This window comes from Panthera pardus, unplaced genomic scaffold (genome assembly GCF_024362965.1).
Source record: "Panthera pardus isolate Hobbes unplaced genomic scaffold, ASM2436296v1 HiC_scaffold_11, whole genome shotgun sequence".
NCBI classification, from domain to species: Eukaryota; Metazoa; Chordata; class Mammalia; order Carnivora; family Felidae; genus Panthera; species Panthera pardus.
Genome location: NW_026526666.1, coordinates 102,414,616 through 102,434,297, shown reverse-complemented (window position 1 = coordinate 102,434,297; position 19,682 = coordinate 102,414,616). Strand labels below are relative to the sequence as shown.

At 58.9% G+C, this 19,682-nt stretch overlaps 2 protein-coding genes across 14 annotated transcripts in view; one reads left to right on the top strand and one right to left on the bottom strand.

Annotated features, from left to right (window-relative positions):
* The window catches only part of ESPN (espin), a 248,474-nt gene that overhangs the window by 204,226 nt on the left and 24,566 nt on the right, over positions 1-19,682 (top strand). For 4 of the 13 annotated variants that reach the window (XM_053899044.1, XM_053899045.1, XM_053899043.1 and 1 more), the window contains exons 1-2: positions 12,499-12,957; positions 15,866-16,059. The exons of 1 other annotated variant lie outside the window; for it this stretch is intronic. In XM_053899044.1, coding sequence (XP_053755019.1) covers positions 12,664-12,957; positions 15,866-16,059 — 488 coding nt within the window. In that variant the 5' untranslated portion in view covers positions 12,499-12,663. Of the gene's footprint in view, positions 1-12,498; positions 12,958-15,865; positions 16,060-19,682 lie in introns of those variants that run through there. 8 more of the 13 variants (XM_053899054.1, XM_053899051.1, XM_053899053.1 and 5 more) reach the window with 4 other exon arrangements.
* Positions 4,993-6,833, bottom strand: HES2 (hes family bHLH transcription factor 2). The gene is made up of 4 exons (XM_053899067.1): positions 6,707-6,833; positions 6,523-6,618; positions 6,159-6,258; positions 4,993-6,073 (listed from the first exon to the last, which is right to left on the bottom strand). Exons 1-4 carry the CDS (start codon positions 6,749-6,751, stop codon positions 5,823-5,825), a joined length of 492 nt encoding a protein of 163 aa, XP_053755042.1. The 5' UTR covers positions 6,752-6,833; the 3' UTR covers positions 4,993-5,822.

Below are 19,682 nucleotides of genomic sequence, written 5' to 3'. Positions count from 1 at the left end.
GGCACACCTGGGTGGCTCAGTCAATCAGTTAAGTGTCCGACTTCGGCTCAGGTCATAATCTCGAGGTTCGTGAGTTCGAGCCCCGCGTCGGGCTCTGTGCTGACAGCTCGGAGCCCGGAGCCTGCTTCGAATTCTGTGTCTCCCTCTCTCTGCCCCTCCTTTGCTCACGCTTTGTCTCTCTCTCTCTCTCTCTCTCTCTTTCAAAAATAAACATTAAAAATAACTTAAAAACAAAATAAATGAATAAACAAAGAATAAAAGAGACAAAAAAACCCCACACACTCTTAAATACAGAGACTAAACCGGTGATCGCCAGAGGGGAGGTGGGTGGGGGATGTGAGAGAAAGGGGATTAAGAGTCCGCTTATCATGGGGAACACTGTATAACGTATAGAATTGTTGAATCAGTGTATTGTGCACCTGAAACTAACAGAACACGGTAGGTCAATTATACTTCAATTTTTAAAAATGGTTAAAAAAAAAGGAAAGAAAAGAAAAAAAGTGCAAAGCTCTGCCCCCAAGCAGGATAGGCTAGTAAATCAAAACAGTGTAGATTCCCAAAGTGGCAAACATTGATGCCACTCTTAAAAGGCCTAAAGTGTGCATCATAGCTTAATTTCAGTCATCTCCAGGATGCCCCATGCGAGGTTCAAACTCACAACCCTGAGATCAAGAGCCATGAGCTTTATGGACTGAGCCAGCCAGGTGCCGTGTTTATCACAGCTTAATTTAACCAGTCTACTTCCTATGAGAACCGGACAGATCTTCTGCAAACTCAATCAAGGGGCAGCCCCAGTTTCAGATACCGTTTCTTTTCATTCTTGTTTTTGGTGGTAAAATACCCAGAAAATTCACCCTCTTAACCGTCTTTAAGTGTGCGGTCCAGTGGCATGGAAGCACATTCACGTTATTAGCCAACCAGCATCACCATCCGTCCCCGGGACTCGCTTCATCTTGCAATCCTGGAGCTCTGTCTCCACCGAACACTAACTCCGTCTTCTGTCCTTCCGCCCAGCCCCGGGAACCCACAGTCCTCAGACGCGGTGTCTTTGCCCGAGCAGACTAACCTGGCCTCGGGTGTGTATGGTGCGAGGCTGTTGACTCAGACACAGGGCATCCGAACCCCTGGACGCTGGAGCTGGAAATCTGCATTTCACAAGCTTCCCAGAAACGTGTAAAGGAAAAAAAAATGCCGTAAATACTGTAAATGTTCGTGTAAATATATAGCTTGTAACATAATAGCCCATAATGAATGGATGCAGTGAATGGAAGACATTTACCGTGTTATTGTCATTGAGCATTCTGGACTCTTACATTTGACCATGGAGTGTCTACTCTGGATTTAGCAGGAAGCTGATGAAACTCAAGCTTGGATCTGCCCCCAAGGAAGGGCATAACCTAGTAGAATGTTCTGGAACGGAGGAAAGGCCTGGGTTGTCACCAGGGAGGTTTTCTGTGGAAGTGTGCCTGACAAATTGCTTGAAGAGAAACCAAAAGCATAGACATCAGTCTGCAAGCGCCATTCGTCTGATGTGATTTATTTTTTCACTGAGTATTTTCATACTGAGTCTGTATTTACAATTTTATATTGGAATGTAGCCGCACAAAACCTGGGTCTGCCTCTGATTTCTGAGGTCTGGAATGGTTCTTTGTTCTTTAATAACTTGGTCCCATTCTCCCTGAGGCTCGTAGTATGCCAAGCACCAAGGCAGGTGGTCTGGGCCCACCCTCCGCAAGAGAACGAGCAGTGAGCACATACTCGGCTGGGAATCTCCTTCCTTCACCAGGGAACCCAGCCTCACAAAGCTGTGACCAGTCCCTGGGGCCCCTGCTCCCTACTGCCCCCCAGTGGATCTCAGGTGACAAGACACCACCTGTACACTGGGTGTGCCCACTAAGTGCCTTTCTCACGCCGCTGAAAGTGCCTGGGGCTTTGCCAGGGCCTCTCAAAACCCAGAGCGAAACTGGTTGCTCACTGGGAACTCTCAGTGGGTGGCAGCCTTCTCCCGCACATCACATGCCCTGGCAGCTCCCTGCAGGGCGGTCACTTGGCTGTGCAGAGGGATACACATGCGCACACACACACACACACACACACACACACACACACATATGCAGTCAGTACCCCAGAGACACAGCCACACTGGTAAGCGGCCAGGCCAGAAGTAAAACCAAGGGAAAAAACGCCATTGGCTGGGTTAGTTCTTTTCTGGGATGTCTATAGCAACCTAGTATGTTTTGTTTTGTTTTTTTAAAAAGGCCACATAATTTGCAACAACGTGGATGGAACTGGAGGGTATTATGCTAAGTGAAATAAGCCAGGCAGAGAAAGACAGATACCATATGCTTTCACTCATATGTGGATCCTGAGAAACTTAACAAAGACCATGGGGGAGGGGAAGGGAGAAAAAAAGTTACAGAGAGGGAGGGAGGCAAACCATAAGAGACTCTTGAGGACTGAGAACAAACTAAGGGTAGATGGGGGTGGGGGAGAGGGGAAAGTGGGTGATGGGCAGGGAGGAGGGCACTTGTTGGGAAGAGCACTGGGTGTTGTATGGAAACCAATTTGACAATAAATTATATTAAAAAAAAAAAATATATATATATATATATAGCCACATAAAGGGACTCCTGCATGGCTCAGTTGGTTAAGCCTCCGACTTCAACTCAGGTCAGGATCTCTCAGTCTATGAGTTCAAGCCCCTAGTCGGGCTCTGTGCTGACAGCTCAGAGCCTGGAGCCTGCTTTGGATTCTGTGCCTCCCTCTCTCTCTGTCTCTCCCTCTCTCAAAAATAAATAAACATTAAAAATTTTTTAAAATATGGCCACATATGGATGTTTCAAATAGGAGATAGTTGCCCATGATGGGGAAGCCCCCCTCTGTCTTGCTGCTGTCTCCAGAGTGGTCACCCCAAAGCATGGGGGAGCGGGGGAGGTTCTGCAGAGCCGTAGATTTTTTTCCAGACATTCCCCGCAGGCTATGTTCATTCTGATCCTGTTACAGATAAACCAGTGGGAGACTCATTGGCAGAGTCTGGGCTTCACAGGCAGAGCAGAGCAATTTGTAAATGTTTATTAGAGGATCCCTCCTTGGCAACGTGCTCTTTATCCTCCCTCATGGAAATGAGATTTGACCTCTCCAAAGTAACTGGTGCCGGGGAGGGGGGATGTGTGGGGTTTGGCCCGAGTTTCCCAGACAGCTCAGTGCTCTGGTTATCCTTGGGCCATTGGATCATTTCACCCACTTGTTTATGAGAGACACAGGAGACTTTTGTCCAACCAAGCGTGATAACCAGACAGTTAGATTCAGTCATGGGATCATAGCAGAGAGGACATCATAAGTGCTGGTCACCGGACACGATGTGGGCCTTGTTAAAGATCATTAAATGCCCCTCTGAGTGAGGCAGCCTCCCCCACGTAGAAAAAGGCTGCACTGCCCTTCGTTCACCTTTAGTAACACCTGGGGAGGAACCTGAGGGGGTCCTGTGGAGGAGGCTGGTATCATCCCTGTTTCAACAAGCCCAGTTCAGAGGACCAGCTGAGAACTTGTGGGCAGCTGTTGCCTATTCCGACTGGGAAACCGGCTTCTCACTGCAGGCCCAGAACCTCACCTGCCTGGGCACGCCTCAGCTCCTTGCCAGGGCCGGGGTAGCCACCCGGTCCAGGCTCCCCGGAACGCCTGATCCCGTGAGTCACAGGCCTGTCTACACTCCCCTCCTTCCCGGCTGCTTGTCTTATAGCTTGATTGGCGTCAAGTCAACGGGAGTCACAGGGTTGAGGACCCAGGTGGGGCTCAGAAGCAAGAAGTGGCAAATATGACCCAAAGAGGGAAAGGGGCCTCTGGTCGGCCAGTTCTTACTGTCTTCAAACCTGTGTCAAAAGATATTACGTATTGGGAACAAGGACCCTGCTCAGTGTGCACCCAGCGCGGAGTCCTCAACCCAAGGAGGAAACCTGACATCATGTGGTGGGTGTGGGCTGCCCCTCCTTATCCACCTGCTCCTGGAGACTCGGGAAAACAAGCTTACATTCTCAGGAACAGGGAAAACCAGCAGAAACTGCTCTTTCCGTTCTCCCCACCCTCCCCCACGTTTGTCCCCGGACGCACAAGTTTTGGTGGAGCCGATATGCAAAGTGACATTAGGGACTAGGGGTGGGAGTCGGGGCAAAAGGACTCCGTACAGCTGGGGTCCAGTCACACTGCCTGTTCGTTAGCTCGCGATGTTTATTAGGCAGCCACCACGTGCTGAGTTCCTGGGGGTCACAGAGGCGCACTCAGCCCTCGCCCTGCCCTCTAGGAACTTACAGTCTAGCCAGCTGGGCCTGACAGGTGGCAGGACAACACTCCTGGCTGGGGGCGCACCTGTTGTCTTTTTAATTAAAAAACATTTTTTTAATGTTTTTATTTTTGAGAGAGAGAGCACGATTGGGGGAGGTGCAGAGAGAGAGAGAGAGAGGGAGACACAGAATCCAAAGCAGGCTCCAGGCTCTGAGCTGTCAGCAGAGCCCTATGCGGGGCTCGAACCCACAGATGGTGAGATGATGGCCTGAGCCGAAGTCGGACACTCAACTGACTGAGCCACCCAGGCGCCCCTCACCTGTTGTCTTAACACTGACTCCTCCGAAAATGCCCACAGCGTCCCACCCAAATCAGTGCCCAGGCCACCATGGGTTTGTGACATAGTTGGACTTAGTTAACATGCCTGCCAAGTCAGCTCCTCTTGTCCCTAGTGCCCTGGTCCCTTGCTCGGGATGTTGGACTGGGGATGGCCGGGAGGACTGCCAACCTCCCTCGAATGCCCAGTGAATCCTCGTAAAACAGGAACATGCCCAGCAGGCTGCAGCTGCACCCCCCCTCCTGGGCACGCAGGACTGGGGACCGCAGTCCCCTCCCTGAGTCTTCTCAGGCTCCCCTTGTTTCCATGCAGAGGGAAAAGAAGCCCGAAGAACAAGTTGCTTCCAGTAACTTGTCCTAAGGAGTAGCAGGGAGCAGTTTGCAAGAGAAAATGAGGAAAGGTGTTTCCCTGCTCCTTTATTTGTTCTTATCCCCTGAATTTCTGCCGCTCTGGGTGACACACAGGCCCTGCTCACCTCACATTGGCATGGACTCTGCTGGGCCCAGGCCCTCCAAGCGACAAGCTTCCTTGAGGCCACAGGGCACCCTCCTTATCCCACCCCTTCCTCACACCCCAAGACCCCCTAGAGGTAACTTAACGCTGGGGAAGTAAGTCCAAGTAAGTCCAAGGCCCTGTTACAATGCCCCCAACCCCAGCAACACAGAGCCTTGGCTGCACGCGGTCCCTATAACTGAAAGCATGGGACAGGAGAGCCCAGGAGCAGAGGTGATGGCTGCCGCCCGTAGAGCCCCTCAGGCCATTGCTATTGTGTGTCCAGAGGTTCCAAAGCTGAGCTGTTAAGGAGCCAGGCCCAACTGGGAGGGCAGTGACCAGTCAGAATAGACGTGAGCTCCTGGCCCAGTCTTTGGGCTGGTGCCAGCTGCCCAAGCATGGCTGGCCCAGTACCAGGGCCCACCTCCAGTCGCTGCAGTGGGGGGCTCCTTCCTCCCTCTGCAGCCACCTGCCCCCTTCGCCTCCACCTAGACGCACCCAAGTTGGGGTGAGGCTGGGCTGCTCCACTGATTGCCTTAAGCTGAGCCCGCATGGCCTTCAGTTGCCACACAGATCCCAAACATCCAGGTTCCGGCCTGTGGATGCTGGGCTGCTACCTCGTGACGGGAACGGCAGCTGGCACGACGGGTTTCCTCTGTCTGCCCAGCGCCCCAGGTCTCTTGCAGCCAGCAGGGTCCGGGGACTGGCTAGGGGGCTACCAGGGCCTCCAGAGGCCGCGGGGAGGTTCAGGGGGCGCGGGCGCAGGCGCGGCCGGCGGGGAAGGCGCGGGAGGGCCGCAGGAGTCCCCAGCGCGCCCCCCGTCGGGGGTGGTGCCGGCCGCCCTCCGCCGCAGGTGCTCCAGCAGGCGAGCGCTCACGGCGGGCTCCAGGACGCGGCAGGCGGGCAGCACACGGGCCAGACGCGCCAGGCAGGCGCGGTAGCCCTCACCGTAGCTGTCGGAGGGCGCTGCGGACGGAGAGAGGCGTGAGGCACGCGGTGGGCCGTGGGGCAGGGCTGCGGCGGGGCGGGGCGGGGCGGAGGGGTCACTCACCGGGCGCTGCCGCGGGGCCGGAGGACGCGGGCAGCTCCTGCAGGAAGCGCACGGTCATCTCCAGGATGTCCGCCTTCTCCAGCTTCGAGCAGTGGGAGCTCTGCGCCCGGCCACGAGGGAGAGGGGCAGAGACACGGACAAACGAGACACATCTCCGGCCGACTGCCGTGAGCGCCGGGGTGTGGGGCGCGCGTGGCCGGGGGTGGGTCGGCCCCTCGGCGCCAGCCACGCTCGGGCTCGGCCTCGGGCGCCGCGCGGAGGCCCCTCGCCGGCTCCGGGGACAAGGGCCCCTCGGCCCACCCGCCCTCCTCGCTCTGCGCCCCGGGAGTCCCCACCCCCGGCCCCCGAGAGCCCCGGCACCCACCTCCCTGCCCAGCAGCGGCAGGATGAGCCCCTTGAGTTGCCTCAGGCTCGCGTTGATGCGCGCGCGGCGGCGCTTCTCCAGCAGCGGCTTCAGGCTCTGCGGACGGGCGCCCAGGCCGAGGTCAGGCGGGTCGCATCAAGGTCCCCGCCCCGGCCGCCCAGCCCTCAGTCCCCAGCCCCCCTACCTTGCGCAGCTCCGCCGGGTCCCCCGCCCTCCGAGGCAGCCCCATGCTCTGCGGAGAAGCGGCGCGCAGACCGAGCCGGGAGGAAAAGAGCAGCGCGCAGCGGGGGCAGTCCCGGGAGGGTGGCGCACCGAGCCCGCCGCCCGGCTTTAAGGAGGCGGTGTCGCCCGCCCCGCCCCGCCCCGCCCCAAGGAGTCTGGCGGCCCGGGGTCCCACCTCCCGTCTTCGTTCCTTCGCAGGGTAGGGGCGAGCGGGTGACTGCAGAGCCCCCCAAGGTGCTGCCCTCGTGCGGCCTTCGCATCCCATCTGCGGCGCGGTCGCGGGCGGGGGGCGCACCCGAGCACCTGCAGGGGGTATGTGGGCGCCATCGGAACCTTCGCGGTCCTGAGCTTGCTCCTTCATTCGCGCCCAGCACCTCCTGTGAGCCCCGCCCCAGGCCGGGGCGGGGGACCTAGCGGCGGCAGGAGTTCCCACGTAGGTTTCGAAACAAGGGGAGGGACTCCCCCCACGAGTAGCTCTGCCGACTGAAGGGCTGAGCTGGAAGGGGAAACCGAGGCCCAGAGTAAAGTGTCAGCTTGCTCGGGCCCTAGCCTCTGGGAACTGGCCGGTCGCTGGAGGCCTGCCCTGGCTCTAACGACCTCACAGAATCTTCCAGCTGCTCACCAACTTAGGGATCATTGGGTTCTCCCGTGCTCGGATTTGGATGGGTAAACTGAGGCCCGGAGAAGACGAGGCAATCCAGGAGCCCTGGGCTCGTTTTCATTTCAATTGGCTCCAGCGGCGGGTTCCTACCCGCGAGACGGTCGGAGTTCACGTGACGAGCGGGGCGGGGCGGTCCTGTGTGCCCCCTGCCCGCTGTCCGCCTCGGCCCCAGCGGTCCACCAGGCCCGCCTCCGCGCCGCGTGGCCGTTGCTGTGCCAAACTGGCTGGGCGTCCCCCGCCCATCTGCTCGGGGCTGCCCTCCCCCAGCCGGCTGGCGGGGCAACGGACAGCCTTGCGGACTGGGACTGCCGGCCGACCTGTGGGCGAGTGGGGGGCGAGACCCACAGACCAAGGGCCAAGAAGAGGTACGCCAGGGCTGGACCGACAGGCGCTGTCCAGGGTACTAGACGGATGTCCTCCCTCGCTGCCCAAACCCCATCTCTGTCCCCTACCCCCCGCTGCTCGCTCCAAGTCCCCCCGCCCATCCCCCCCCCAGCAGGGCCTGAGAAGACCGACTTGGCTATCAGGAAGGGGCCTGGAGCAGTCGGGGTGACCGGGGAGCTCAGGTCACCCATCCTCATCTGTGACACTCAAAGGACCAACTGGTCACCGTTCATGGACCACGTGCTGTGTGCCAAGCACCTGTTAGCCCCCCCTCCATTAACCTCCATAGCAGTCGTAATTATGAGAACAAAATTCCCAGCAAGGCCTGGGAATGCCTGAGCCCCTGTCCTCCTGGCATCATTGAGCCCAGGGTATCTATGGACCAGCCCCTTCCAAGTTAATGAATTGTTCTTTAAGGGCTCAGAAAATGATTTTGTGGATCACTTAGTGGGTCACTGACGCCTCACGTGTCCCACCCGCCCCCACACACCCCTCCACACACACACTGCCTGACTCAGCTCTGTGCCCACGAGCCCACCCCACCCCAACATTTGTATCTTTGCTGACAGACCCTGATAGTAGCTCCTGGGGGGACAGAGTAGGAAGATTGCTCCTAGAACACCCCCCTCCATGCCTGTGGATCACCACTGGAAGACTGAAGGTGGGGGAGCAAACTCCCTTTTCAGCTACTCCAGATTTTAAGGTTTTTTTCTCCATTCTCCCATTGCTGTGATGGACTTTGGCCAGGTTGGCCCGCCGTTCCCTTCAACCAAAGGATTCTGGAGATTTCGCTGGTTACCTAGAGCCAGGAGTTATTTATGACCAGGGGAACAGGTAAGACAACTGAGTAGGCAGAGTATGGGGGTGCAGGCTTTAGGGGAGGGTACAGTGGGGTCACACTCTGCCCTGGCTCCCTGCCCTTGGGCTGGGGGAGAGGTGTGAACAGGGTGGGTGATTGGCCTGAGCCCAGAAGGGGGATGAGAAAAAGCCTCCTGGTGGGGAGGGAGCTGACATCTGGAGGGCACAGTGGAGGTGCTCTGAGCATTTGTGTTACCCCAGGCAAGATACATAAAAAAGAAAAAACAACAATAATCTCCTGGTGCCTCAGTTTCCCTAGCTGTAAAATGGGGATAGTGATTGTACCTCTCTCATAAGTGTCGCTGTGGAGATTAGGTATACAGGTGAAGGTGAAATGACCACCTTTCGCCGTGGCCATTTATATCACCCATCCTGTCTGCCAAACAAAGTGTGGCCCACAAAAACCATGGGGTGCACAAGATGGGCACACTACACGTGCAGCTCAAACCACAAAATAGGGAAATTAAGTGCAAATTCATCTGAAATTAAAAAGGGAAGAACATGGGGTGCCTGCGTGGCTCAGTCGGCTAAGCGTCCGACTTCAGCTCAGGTCACGATCTCACGGTCCGCAAGTTCGAGCCCCACGTCGGGCTCTGGGCTGATGGCTCAGAGCCTGGATCCTGCTTCCGATTCTGTGTCTCCCTCTCTCTCTGCCCCTCCTCCATTCATGCTCTGTCTCTCTCTGTCTCAAAAATAAATAAATGTTAAAAAATATTTAAAAAAAAAAAGGGAAGAACAGGGGCGCCTGGGTGGTCAGTCATTGGAGCGTCCGACTGTTGCTTTTGGCTCAGGTCGTGATCTCATGGTTAGTGAGCTGGAGCCCCACATCGGGCTCCGCACTCACGGTGCAGAGGCTTCTTGAGATTCTCTGTCTCCCTCCCTCTCTGCCTGCCCCCCCCCCATAAATAAATAAACATTAAAGAATCCCTACCAAATTGCTTTAAAAAAATAAAAAGGGAAGGAGAACCCCATCACAGGTAAATATATGCCTCCACCTGTTATCACCCAAAGCAGATCCTGCTGTTAAGAAGGCAGCCTCAGAACGTTTTCTGGACCCAAATGCCCAAACCCAAGCATTTGATCAGCTTGGCCATCTCTACCAAGGAAGTTCCTGGCGGGCTCTCCCCACAGAACTCTCCCAGCATCACAGCAGTGGGAGCTATAGGGCTGTTCGGAGGCTCCCCGACTGGCTTTTAACAGCACCTTCCAGAATGAGAACTTGCAGCTGCAGCTCATTCCCTCACCTGTGACCAAGGAGGGAGGCCTCTCTGGGGCCTGGAGACCAGAGACAATCCTAAGGCAACCGGGGAGGGACCCCGCTCTCTGGCTGGCTTGGCCCCCCTCTGCCTCCTCAACTTCTGAGCAGAGGTTCTGAGGTGGTCTTCCGTGCCTGGCGCTTTGTCGGTGCCCCCCAATTCCCAAGGAAGACCCCCAGCCCCTTGCAAGATCCTGCTGGGGCATCAACTCCCCAAACCCATCGCTTTTGTTTTGCTTGTTAAGCAAAGGAATGTCACATAACTCCCTCCAGCGTTTTCAGAAAATGCACTTGCCAGTTTCCCTGAAGCTTAGAGAGTAGGTGGGGCTCAGGCAGGCGGCATTCCAGAGTCTGTCATACTCTGTCCCCTCCAGCTGCTGGGTAACAGGGAGGAACTTGAACTTCTCTTGCGCAGAAGAGGGACCGGTGGTGCCTGAAAGCAGTGTAACTGAGCCCTGCGCTGGAGGGAGCCAAAGACCTGTGGGGGCGAGTGCATCTCTGTTCTGATGCGTTTATGTTAAAACCAATTTGAGGGTAAGATTCGTCCCTTCTAACTATCAGTGTCTCTGTGTTAAAGTTCATATGCATAGGCGGAGCTTAGCGTAGTGCCTGGGAAGCAGAAGGGCTTCCACAAATGTGTTCCTGTTGGCGTGGGCTCCCTGGGGCTGCCGGGCGGGACCTGGTGGAGCCCGGAAAGGACAGGGAAGGCCTGGGTCTCAGCCTGAGTTTGGGCGGTGTTCTGAGAGGGGTCTGAGGAGATGGCCAGCGAGGACGGCTGCTCACAGGCGACCTTTATGGAGCTGTCCCTGTCCACGGTGAGAGAGGCTCAGGGTGTGTCCTCTGCCTTGCTGCCATGGCGACAGCACGTCACCCCCATCTGGCCCCCAAATGACAAAACCGTGTGTGAGACGCGAGGGTGTTCAGCACCAGGGGAGCCACCTTGGGAGTGAAGAACATGAACGGTAGGGATTTTTAGTCACGGAGGAGGTTCGGGGCGGGGGGCCCCAAAGACCAGCCGTTTTAGCTCTCTCTCTTCACAGCACCCCCTGCCACTTGCAGGCCCCACGGTGTGCCTGCCACTGGGTGTGCTAGAGAAAGGCAGCTCTAGTGGGCATCGAGTCAGCTGAAGCACCGAGGATGCCAGGAGAAGACTCCTCCCTCCCTCCCCTTGTCTGCAAACCACTGGGTAGGGGTCCCAGGCCCCAGTTGTCGCAGGTCCCATGGAGGGAGTGAGGTCGTCCTGGCCGTTTGGAAACGAGTGGAAACCCACCAGGCCATTCAGGCCCAGCAGCTCTGGTTTCCCGTGGCACCTCGGAGCCCTGCAGGTAATGGTGCACAGCGCCACCAGGTGTCAGCCCCAGAGTCCCACACGAGGACTCCCACTGTTCCTGGAAGCAGGTTCATTCTACGGCATGTCTGCAGCTCGGGGCATCCCTGAGCTGGTCCTAGCTAGGTGCTGGGTGAAGCAAACCCTCACAGGGCTCCAGTGGGGGGTGGGGGAGGGGGAGGGGGTGGGGGGGAGGGCTGGGAAAAGAAGGGCACAGGCTGTTTCAACTTCACAAGACGTGCTGACTGCGCTCCCACAACTATGCGGTCCCCGCCTTCTGGCAGCTTGTCCTCCTGTCCAGGGGGCTACGCCTCCCTCCAGCTCCCACGAAAGGCTTCCGGCTATGCAGGCAGGCTGGTTTGGCACACGTGTGTTCTGCCCCCCTGCCTCCTGGAACTTTCCTGAGCCCTCGGGGAAGTGTCCTGGCCCTGCTCCCCAGGTGACTGCTCTGCTGATCTCCCCACTGCCCCCAGCCCTTGCATTCCTACTTTCCTTTCTCCCTATTTGGCAGCCCCAGGCCCCCAAGCTCACTGTTGACCACCCGTCCCCCCCCCCCCCCCCCCGACACACACCACAGACACAGGCTCTGGGGGCTAAGCCCACAGCCTCCAGACCCAGAAACCTGAATGTACCGGGCATTCGTGCCCCTTCCTCTTCTTTCTTCTGCCTCCAGGAGGCTCTGAGGACAATTCTTGGGGCCTGGAGGGCCCAGCACCTGTTGCACCCACTTTGAAACAGACCCAGAGCCCCCCAAGGACTCATATGGCCTGTTCCCGCTGCAGGATCTTTGCCCTGGCAGCCATCCCTGCCTGGAATGCCCCTTCTTATCATTCAAAACCCAGCCCACCATACCTCTTCAGACGGACCTTTCCCTGACCACCCACGTAGCCCCTACAACTCGCTCTCTAACCCCATATTTCCGTGCTGGCGACACTCGTCACTCTCTGGAATGGTGGTAATTATTTGCTGGCTTGTGTCTCCAGCGCTTGGAACAGCAGGTAGTGGGCACTGGGTTGATGAATTAATTCGTTTGGGGGCTCTGTTCGCCAGCGCCTGGACGGCTCTCAGATTCGAACCCAGTTTGGCCGCCCTCCGGGGGTCTCTATTTATACGTGAGCCAAATCAGGAGAGAAGTCCCCGGGCGCACTGGCCTTTGTCGCCAGCCCGCGGGGCGGCGCGGCGGAGGCGGGGCGAGGCGGCGCGGGGGGCGGGCCCCAGCCTCACGCCGGGCGCCCGCGGGGGGCCCCGCAGCCCCAGAGCGCCGCGGCGGCGGAGGCGGAGCGGAGCGGGCGAGGCAGTGCGGGCCGAGACCCGGCCGGCAGCCGCTCCGCGCCCCCCGGAGCCGCAGGGCCCCGACGGCCGCGCCGCGGGCAGGACAGGTGCATGGCGTCCGGGGGAACGCGCTGAGCGGGTCGCGGCGCCGCGGGCGGCACCATGGCCCTGGCGCTGGCGCTGCAGGCGGCGCGGCAGGGCGAACTGGAAGTGCTGAGGTCCCTGCACGCCGCCGGCCAGCTGAGACCCTCGCAGCGGGACCCGCTGGACGCGCTGCCGGTGCACCACGCTGCCCGCGCGGGCAAGCTGCACTGCCTGCGCTTCCTGGTGGAGGAGGCCGCCCTGCCCGCCACGGCCCGCGCGCGCAACGGAGCCACGCCGGCCCACGACGCCGCCGCCACCGGCCACCTCGCCTGCCTGCAGTGGCTGCTCTCGCAGGGCGGCTGCGGAGTGCAGGTGGGTCCGCGCGGCTCCCTGGGCGCCCTGGGGGCTTCCTCCCCAGGGGGGGAGCTCTGGCGCAGAGCCGCCTTGGCTCCAGGGTGGGTGAGATTGGGCACCTACCGACTGAGCTTGCTCCCGAGCTCCTTCCAAAGGGCTTGGGGTGGGATGGGCTCCCCAGATGGAGAGCGCGCCGGGAAGACGCCCCGGCAAGCTAGGGCCACTGCCTAGAAGAGCACTGGGTAATGGGGAGCCAGAGGGAATTGGGCTTACCTGGGCCAGTATATAATCTGGGACAGGGCTGGGGAGGATGGGGAGGAGAGCAAAGCACTGATCCAGGGGAGTCCTGGAGTGTAGGTGGGGCACGGAATCAGAAGCCCAGGTCTCCTGGGAGCAGGTCTGGAAGAGGGTGGGCAAAGGGCCACCCCCCAGCAGGCCACCCAAGGCAGAGATGCAGGTGTCCCCAAGGCCAGGGCGTGGGGGAGGGGTGATGGGCGTGGTAAATGGGGCCTCCCCAGGGCCTTAGCTGACCCTGGGACACCAGCGCCTTCCTCCCTTCCAGCTTCGAGTTGCTTCTCCAGCCCAGCCTGAGTCTTCCTGCCCCAAGACCCCACCTGGTTGGTCTCACTCAGTGGCCCTCAGGCGGATATAAGCCTGGCCCCTCCTGGGCTGGAGGAGGAGGCAGCTCCCGGCCCTAAGTGTATCTCTGCATTTCGCTCCTGCTGGCATTAGAGCATCCAGCAGGTACCGGGCTTGGGGATTCAGGCACTCTCCTGATCTCCTGGAACTGCCAGTCCATTGGGGCAATGGGCCATGCAGTGGGGTGTCAGGGAGCTAGCTGCTTGGGCGAGGTGGCTAGGAGTGAGTGGCCTCTGCAGGGAGTCCTGGATGATGAGAAGGAGGTGAGCAGGTGCCGATCAGAGAGTTCTAAGTGCAAGGAACAAGGAGTGCAAAGCCCTCAGGCACACACATTCTTATCCTGTTGCAGAAACAGCCAGGAGGAGGGCATGTTTGGGGCGTGGGGGGCAGGGGAGGGTGCTGGGAGAAGCCACCATAGGCCGGGGCTAGGAATTTGGATGATATTCTAGCTGTGGGGAAAAGGCACTGGAGAGAGGACCCAGAACTGATTTCCCACTTAGCAAGACCACTGGGTTAACTGAATGTAGAAGGAGAGAAGGCAGGGGTGGCCCAGAGCTGGCTGGTTGTGCCCTAAGGATGACCAACCCCCCCCCCAACTTCAGGATGGCAAGACCCCCCTTCCTACCCTTCCTGGGAGATGGACGGATTGCTTATCTGCTGGCTGGCTCTGTTATCAGGACTTCCTGGCACATGGTCCACACCCACTCTTTTGGGAGGTGGTACGCCTCCCTCATCCCAGGGTCCAGCCTTGGCTGGAAGCCTCCCTGGCCACTGCAGAGGAGGTAGAGGAACAAGTGGCCTTGTGCCTGGCTTATCAAGTCTCCCTCCCTCGAGCCCCAGCCAGCTTGGGTGCTGAGGATGGAAGGGGGGGGGGGGAGGATGACCTCGATCCCTGGCCCTCCTCAGCCCAGAGAGATAAGCAGCTTTAGGGTGCGGGCCGCAGTACATGAGGCTCCTGGGGCCTAAGCAGCTGTTGGAGGCTTGGGGACAGGCCAGAGCCCATAGACCCGGGCTCTCTCCTTACTGTCCACCCCCACCCTTCCCCATGCAGAGGTCCGGGCTCAGGGGGACAGACTGAAGCAATCTTCAGCCCCTGCCTGGGTGGTCCAGCACACAGAGGGCTCTCAGTGTTGTGCTCAGCCGCCTCTGTGCCGCCTGGTCCCCCTCACCTTCCTCCTGCCTCCTTCCTAGCCCCACAGCCACCCCCAGAAGCTGACTGGTGACTTACTGGTGGTGGCCCCTGTCCCCTCTGTGCCCTCTTTTCCTTGTGCCTGTTTTATAAGAGCCTCTGAGATTCACCTTCCTCAAGCCTCCTTGGACACACCTGTCCCCACAGGGTCTCTCTCTGGGCAGAGGGGCTTCCCTTCCTTGATCCTAGTAAACCATGCCCACCTCTCACTGCTTCTGCACCCCCTCCCTGCCTGCTTCTCCATCATCCCACGTGCTTGGTGCCGGGAGCTCATGCTGTTCTCGAACCAGTGCCCACGCTCCCAAACTCGCCGGCCTTTGAGTCCAGACTTCTGGGTTCTCTGTGATTCTCCTCCTCCAGCCCAGGTGAACATCAGCGGCACCTGCCAACCCCCTCCCGCCACAGAGACGCACACACCTGGATGTTCATGGATGACACATTTAGTACTTCCGGGCCGTGATCATCAGCCTGCCCCCTTGGGGGTGCCCGGGAAGGTGTCCTACCCAAGCCCCTCCCAGGGGCTGCCTCGAGCCCACACCTACCACTGTTGGCTGACTGTCCAGGCCCTGCCACCGGTACCCAGAAGCTTCCTCCTCCATAGAGCAAGAACACAGCCTGTTCCCTGGGCCAGGAGCAGGGAGTCTGCTGGGGGGCCGGGAGGGACAGTTCTCTGCACTGATGTTGGGGTATTGAAGGTACACCAAGCTGGAGGCCTTTTCTCATGTGACACTTGGGGAGAGGGAAATGGAGGGACCAAGGGTTAGATGCAGGGGCTGCCCCCCACAGTCCTGATGCTAACTTGGTAGAACCCCAACAGCCCACCCTTCCTGCCCCAGCCACCCTTGCTCACTCCTTCAGGTGTCCCCAGAGCATCTGGGGGACAGTTTCTCCGGCAGGGAGGACGAGAGTGCTACGTCCTCAAAGTCTACTATATGCAAGCAGTTCCCAGCCGTGACCTGCAGCCTCAGGAAGCCCGGCACGGATGGGTGCCACTTATGAACTGGGGCCGGTTAGGTGCCCGAGGACAGAACGGCCCCTGTGGCCGGCGGGATGTGGGGCAGGACAAGGCGTCGGGACTAATGCGCTCTTCTCCCACAGGACAGAGACAATTCTGGTGCCACAGTCCTGCACCTGGCCGCCCGCTTCGGCCACCCCGAGTTGGTGGAATGGCTCCTGCGCCATGGCGGTGGGGAGGCCACCGCGACCACAGACACGGGCGCCCTGGCCATCCACTATGCTGCCGCCAAAGGAGACTTCCCCTCCCTGAGGCTCCTCATCGGGCACTATCCTGAGTAAGGACAACCCTCCTCGCCCGTCTTCTGGGTGCTGCGGGTGGGCGAGGCCTCCAGGGACTGCCTGGAATCTGCCCCTCCAGCTTTCCAGGGGAGTGACCGCTTCTGGGCCACTCCAGTGGCTAGAGGGCCAGGCCGGAGACAGCTCCTACCCAGGCTGCAATGTTTCCCTTCCTGGCGGGCCGCCCACAGCCACTTGCCCCAGAGCTTTGCAAGCAGGTGTCCCCCAGCACAGCTGCCCCTGGGGGGCTGGGCACGTGGGCCAAGGTCACATGCTCCTCTCCAGGGAGCCTACGCGTGTGGCTCTCTTGAGCTCTGGCCTGTGCCAGTTTGCGAGACTATTCTAATGGGGGGATGGGGGCAGGGGTGAAGATATGGGAGAGCTTCCTAGACCCCTACTCAAGAAGGAGGAGGAGCCTCCTCCTGCCCCCTGATTAGGCCGTCCACAGAGCAACCTGTCACTTCCTGTGGCCCCTCAGCCCATTCCCACCACCATGGGAGGTGGGGCCCCCAATCCTCCCAGGGTCCTCAGCCTGAGTGGCAGGTCTGAGAGAGCTGCTGAGCAGTGAGCTGGGAGCTCCCCAGGGTGGGGTGGGAGCATGAGGAAGAATGGGGCTCAGTGCAGAGCAGGGGAGTCCTGGGAGGTCCCTGGGGGAAGGGAGGGAGCCAGTATTAGGTGGATCTGAAGGGAAGCAGGGGTCCTAGAGGATTGTCTCAGGAGAGTGGGACAACAGTGGCCCCAGGGACCTGACAAATGGGGGCTCTGATCAGTGGCCTTTGTCAGTCCAAGTGGGTGCCTGGGGTGTAAGCAGTGACAGAGGACCGAGTCTCAGGAGGAGAGCAGCCCTGAAGTCAGAGGGTCGATCCTTACCACTGGTTCCACACCCGAAGGAGCCTGCAGGGTGGCTGGCTGCCAGAGAGGAGGCAGGAGGGCTGCCCGGACCCATGGCCCCATGGCAGGCTGGCCCCATCGGGGTGACGTTGGGCAGTCCTAAGACCCCCAGCTCAGCCTGCAGTCGCCTTGCTAAGCAGGCATGGCCTGGTTTGGTGGGTGGGAGCCCAGCAGATGCATGGGCCGGGACTTCCCACCGCCGTCCCTGCCAGAGGCCGCCTGGTGTCACTTCGGCATGAATTCTCTGCTCTGGACAAGCTAAGGCTTGGGTCACATCAGAGTCCTTGGGATTTAGAGGAGGGCCCCAGAGACCCTCGAGTGCTCCCCACCTGGCACCATCAGCAATACCCCTGGGGGACCTGGTCCCGACACTTCTGTTCCACCCTGTCACGTGACACAGAGGACGCTGAGGCCCTAGAAGGGGACGAGTGGGCCGTGGCCACCCTTCTGCACCCATAAGCCTCCCTCGGCACACGTAACGGGCCCCCAAAAGCCAGGCTAATGGCAATGCCAACTTAGCCCAAATGGTGTAAACTGAGAGAGGGCTCCAAGCCCAGCCCTGGCAGCGCTGGTGAGGGACGTGGGCGGGAGGGGTAGGGGTGGAGCCCCAGGCTGGCCCCTGAACCCCTCCTCACCGAAAAGCCTGGGGCCTGGGATGAGCTGGAGCCCTCCATGGGCTGCGATCCCAGCCTCGGGAAGACTGGCCAGGCCATGGAGCACCATCGCGGCCTCCGGGCCTTGGGAACGCTGACCCCTCCCAGGCCATGCCAGATGCTGGCTGTGATTGGGTCCTGGGGCCAACTTGGAGGCCAGGTGGCCTGGGCTGATGAGCCATCAGCCCCTCAGAGGCCTCTACAAATCTCACAGAGGCCGTCAGAGGACTTGGGTCCGTTCCCGTTCCCTGCAGCAGCGTGTGACCTGGCTGATAAGAAAATGCTTTTATGTGCTTGCCTCAGGCGGGAGGGGGCGGCTGGGAATTGGGAGGCCTGCTGGGGGTTGGAGGTCAGTGCCCATTTAGACTCCTATCTCCGGGGTAGAGACTCCTGCTCTCCAAGGCGGGGCATGGAGAGGGCAGAGGCCCAGGCTGTCCCCCAGGCCACAGGGCTTAACCCGGGACCCTGGCAGCCTGGCTGTGGAGGCTGTGACTCCACGCTTTTCACTCTCGTGAGCCTCCCGGGCCCGCTGTGAAGCACAGTGAATTATTCACAAGGGCTCAGCTCTCCCTGGCGGTTGGTGAGGGAGGAAGGGCTCCCAGACCTACCAGTGAGAAACTCGATCCCGCCCAAGGAGGCTGTGGGCAGCAGCGGGCCATGGCCGTGCCGAGCTGCGGGGAAGCGGGCGGGCTGGACAGCCTCGGGGGAGGCCTTGCTAGAGCCAGGCTGCACCTTACGGTGTTAGAAAAGGCTTCAGATTGCAGGGACACCCCGCGCCCACCTGCCTCTCCTCCAGGGTATCCCAATCCATCGGGCGAATTCTTCCCAGAGGTGAAGGAATTGCTACAGTGGCCTCTGGGGCTGTTTTCCCGTGGGGATCCTCCCCGCAGAAGGAGGGTCCCTAAGCTGGCAGCATGGAGGCTGGCAGGAACTGGGTCTGAGGGCGATGGCCAGGAGCACCGACCCTCCTGGCCAGGAGCACTAGTGGTTGGTAGAGGGGAACCAGCTATCCAGGCCTCCAGTCGGGGCAGACAATATGTCACCTCAGAGCTCCTGACCACCTTGCCAGTGGGGTGCTGGGGCCCAGGAACTACCTCATGCTTGCTTGGCCTCAACCATCTGCTCACCTGGGGTCTGTGCAGCTGGAGAGGAGCCCCAGGCTCAGCTCGGACCCTTGGGCTTGAGTTTTGAGGCTGGGGAGAATAGTGGAGGGTGGCGGGGCTCTGGGCTCTTCCTTCCTTTGGGGCCCCATGCTCTGCCAGACGTAGCAAACTGGAAAGTCAGTCTGTCCAAAGAATTGCATCAATTCCACCTCCTTGCAAGTATCTCCTTTGCCTGAGGCCTCCCCTGCCCCGGGGCAGAGATTGGAAGTGCCCTGGCCAGGGGTCAGGATAAACCCGGATGAGCTCTGGCCTGCTGAGTGCTTACTAAGTGCCTAGCACCGCACCCCCCCCCCCCCCACCGGTAGTCTGAGCCTTATAACCACCCCAGGCAATAGCTCTATAAGCAGCCCAGTTTACAGATTGAGTTATTCAGGGGTAGATTGAGATTCAGATTGAGCTCAGTGGTAGAGCATTTGACTGCAGATTGAGTTATTCAGCTAATGTTCATTGAGTATCTACTCTGTGCCAGGCAATATCCTTTCCTTCCTTCCTTCTTTCCTTTCTTCTTTCCTTCCTTCCTTCCTTCCTTCCTTCCTTCCTTCCTTCCTTCCTTCCTCCCTCCCTCTCTTTCTTTCTCTCTTTTTCTTTCTTTCTTTCTTTCTTTCTTTCTTTCTTTCTTTCTTTCTTTCTTTCTTTTCTTTTCTTCCTTCCTTCCTCCCTCCCTTCATTCCTCTTTCTCCTTCCTCCCTTCTCTCCTCCTTTCTTTTCTTTCTTTCTTTCTTTCTTTCTTTCTTTCTTTCTTTCTTTCTTCTTTCCTCCCTCCCTTCATTCCTCTTTTTCTTTCTTTCTTTCTTTCTTTCTTTCTTTCTTTTTCTTTCTTTCTTTCTCTTTCTTCTTTCTTTCTTTCTTTCTTTCTTTCATTCTTTCTCCCTCCCTTTCTCCCTCTCCCTCTCCCTCTCCCTCCCTCTCTCTCTT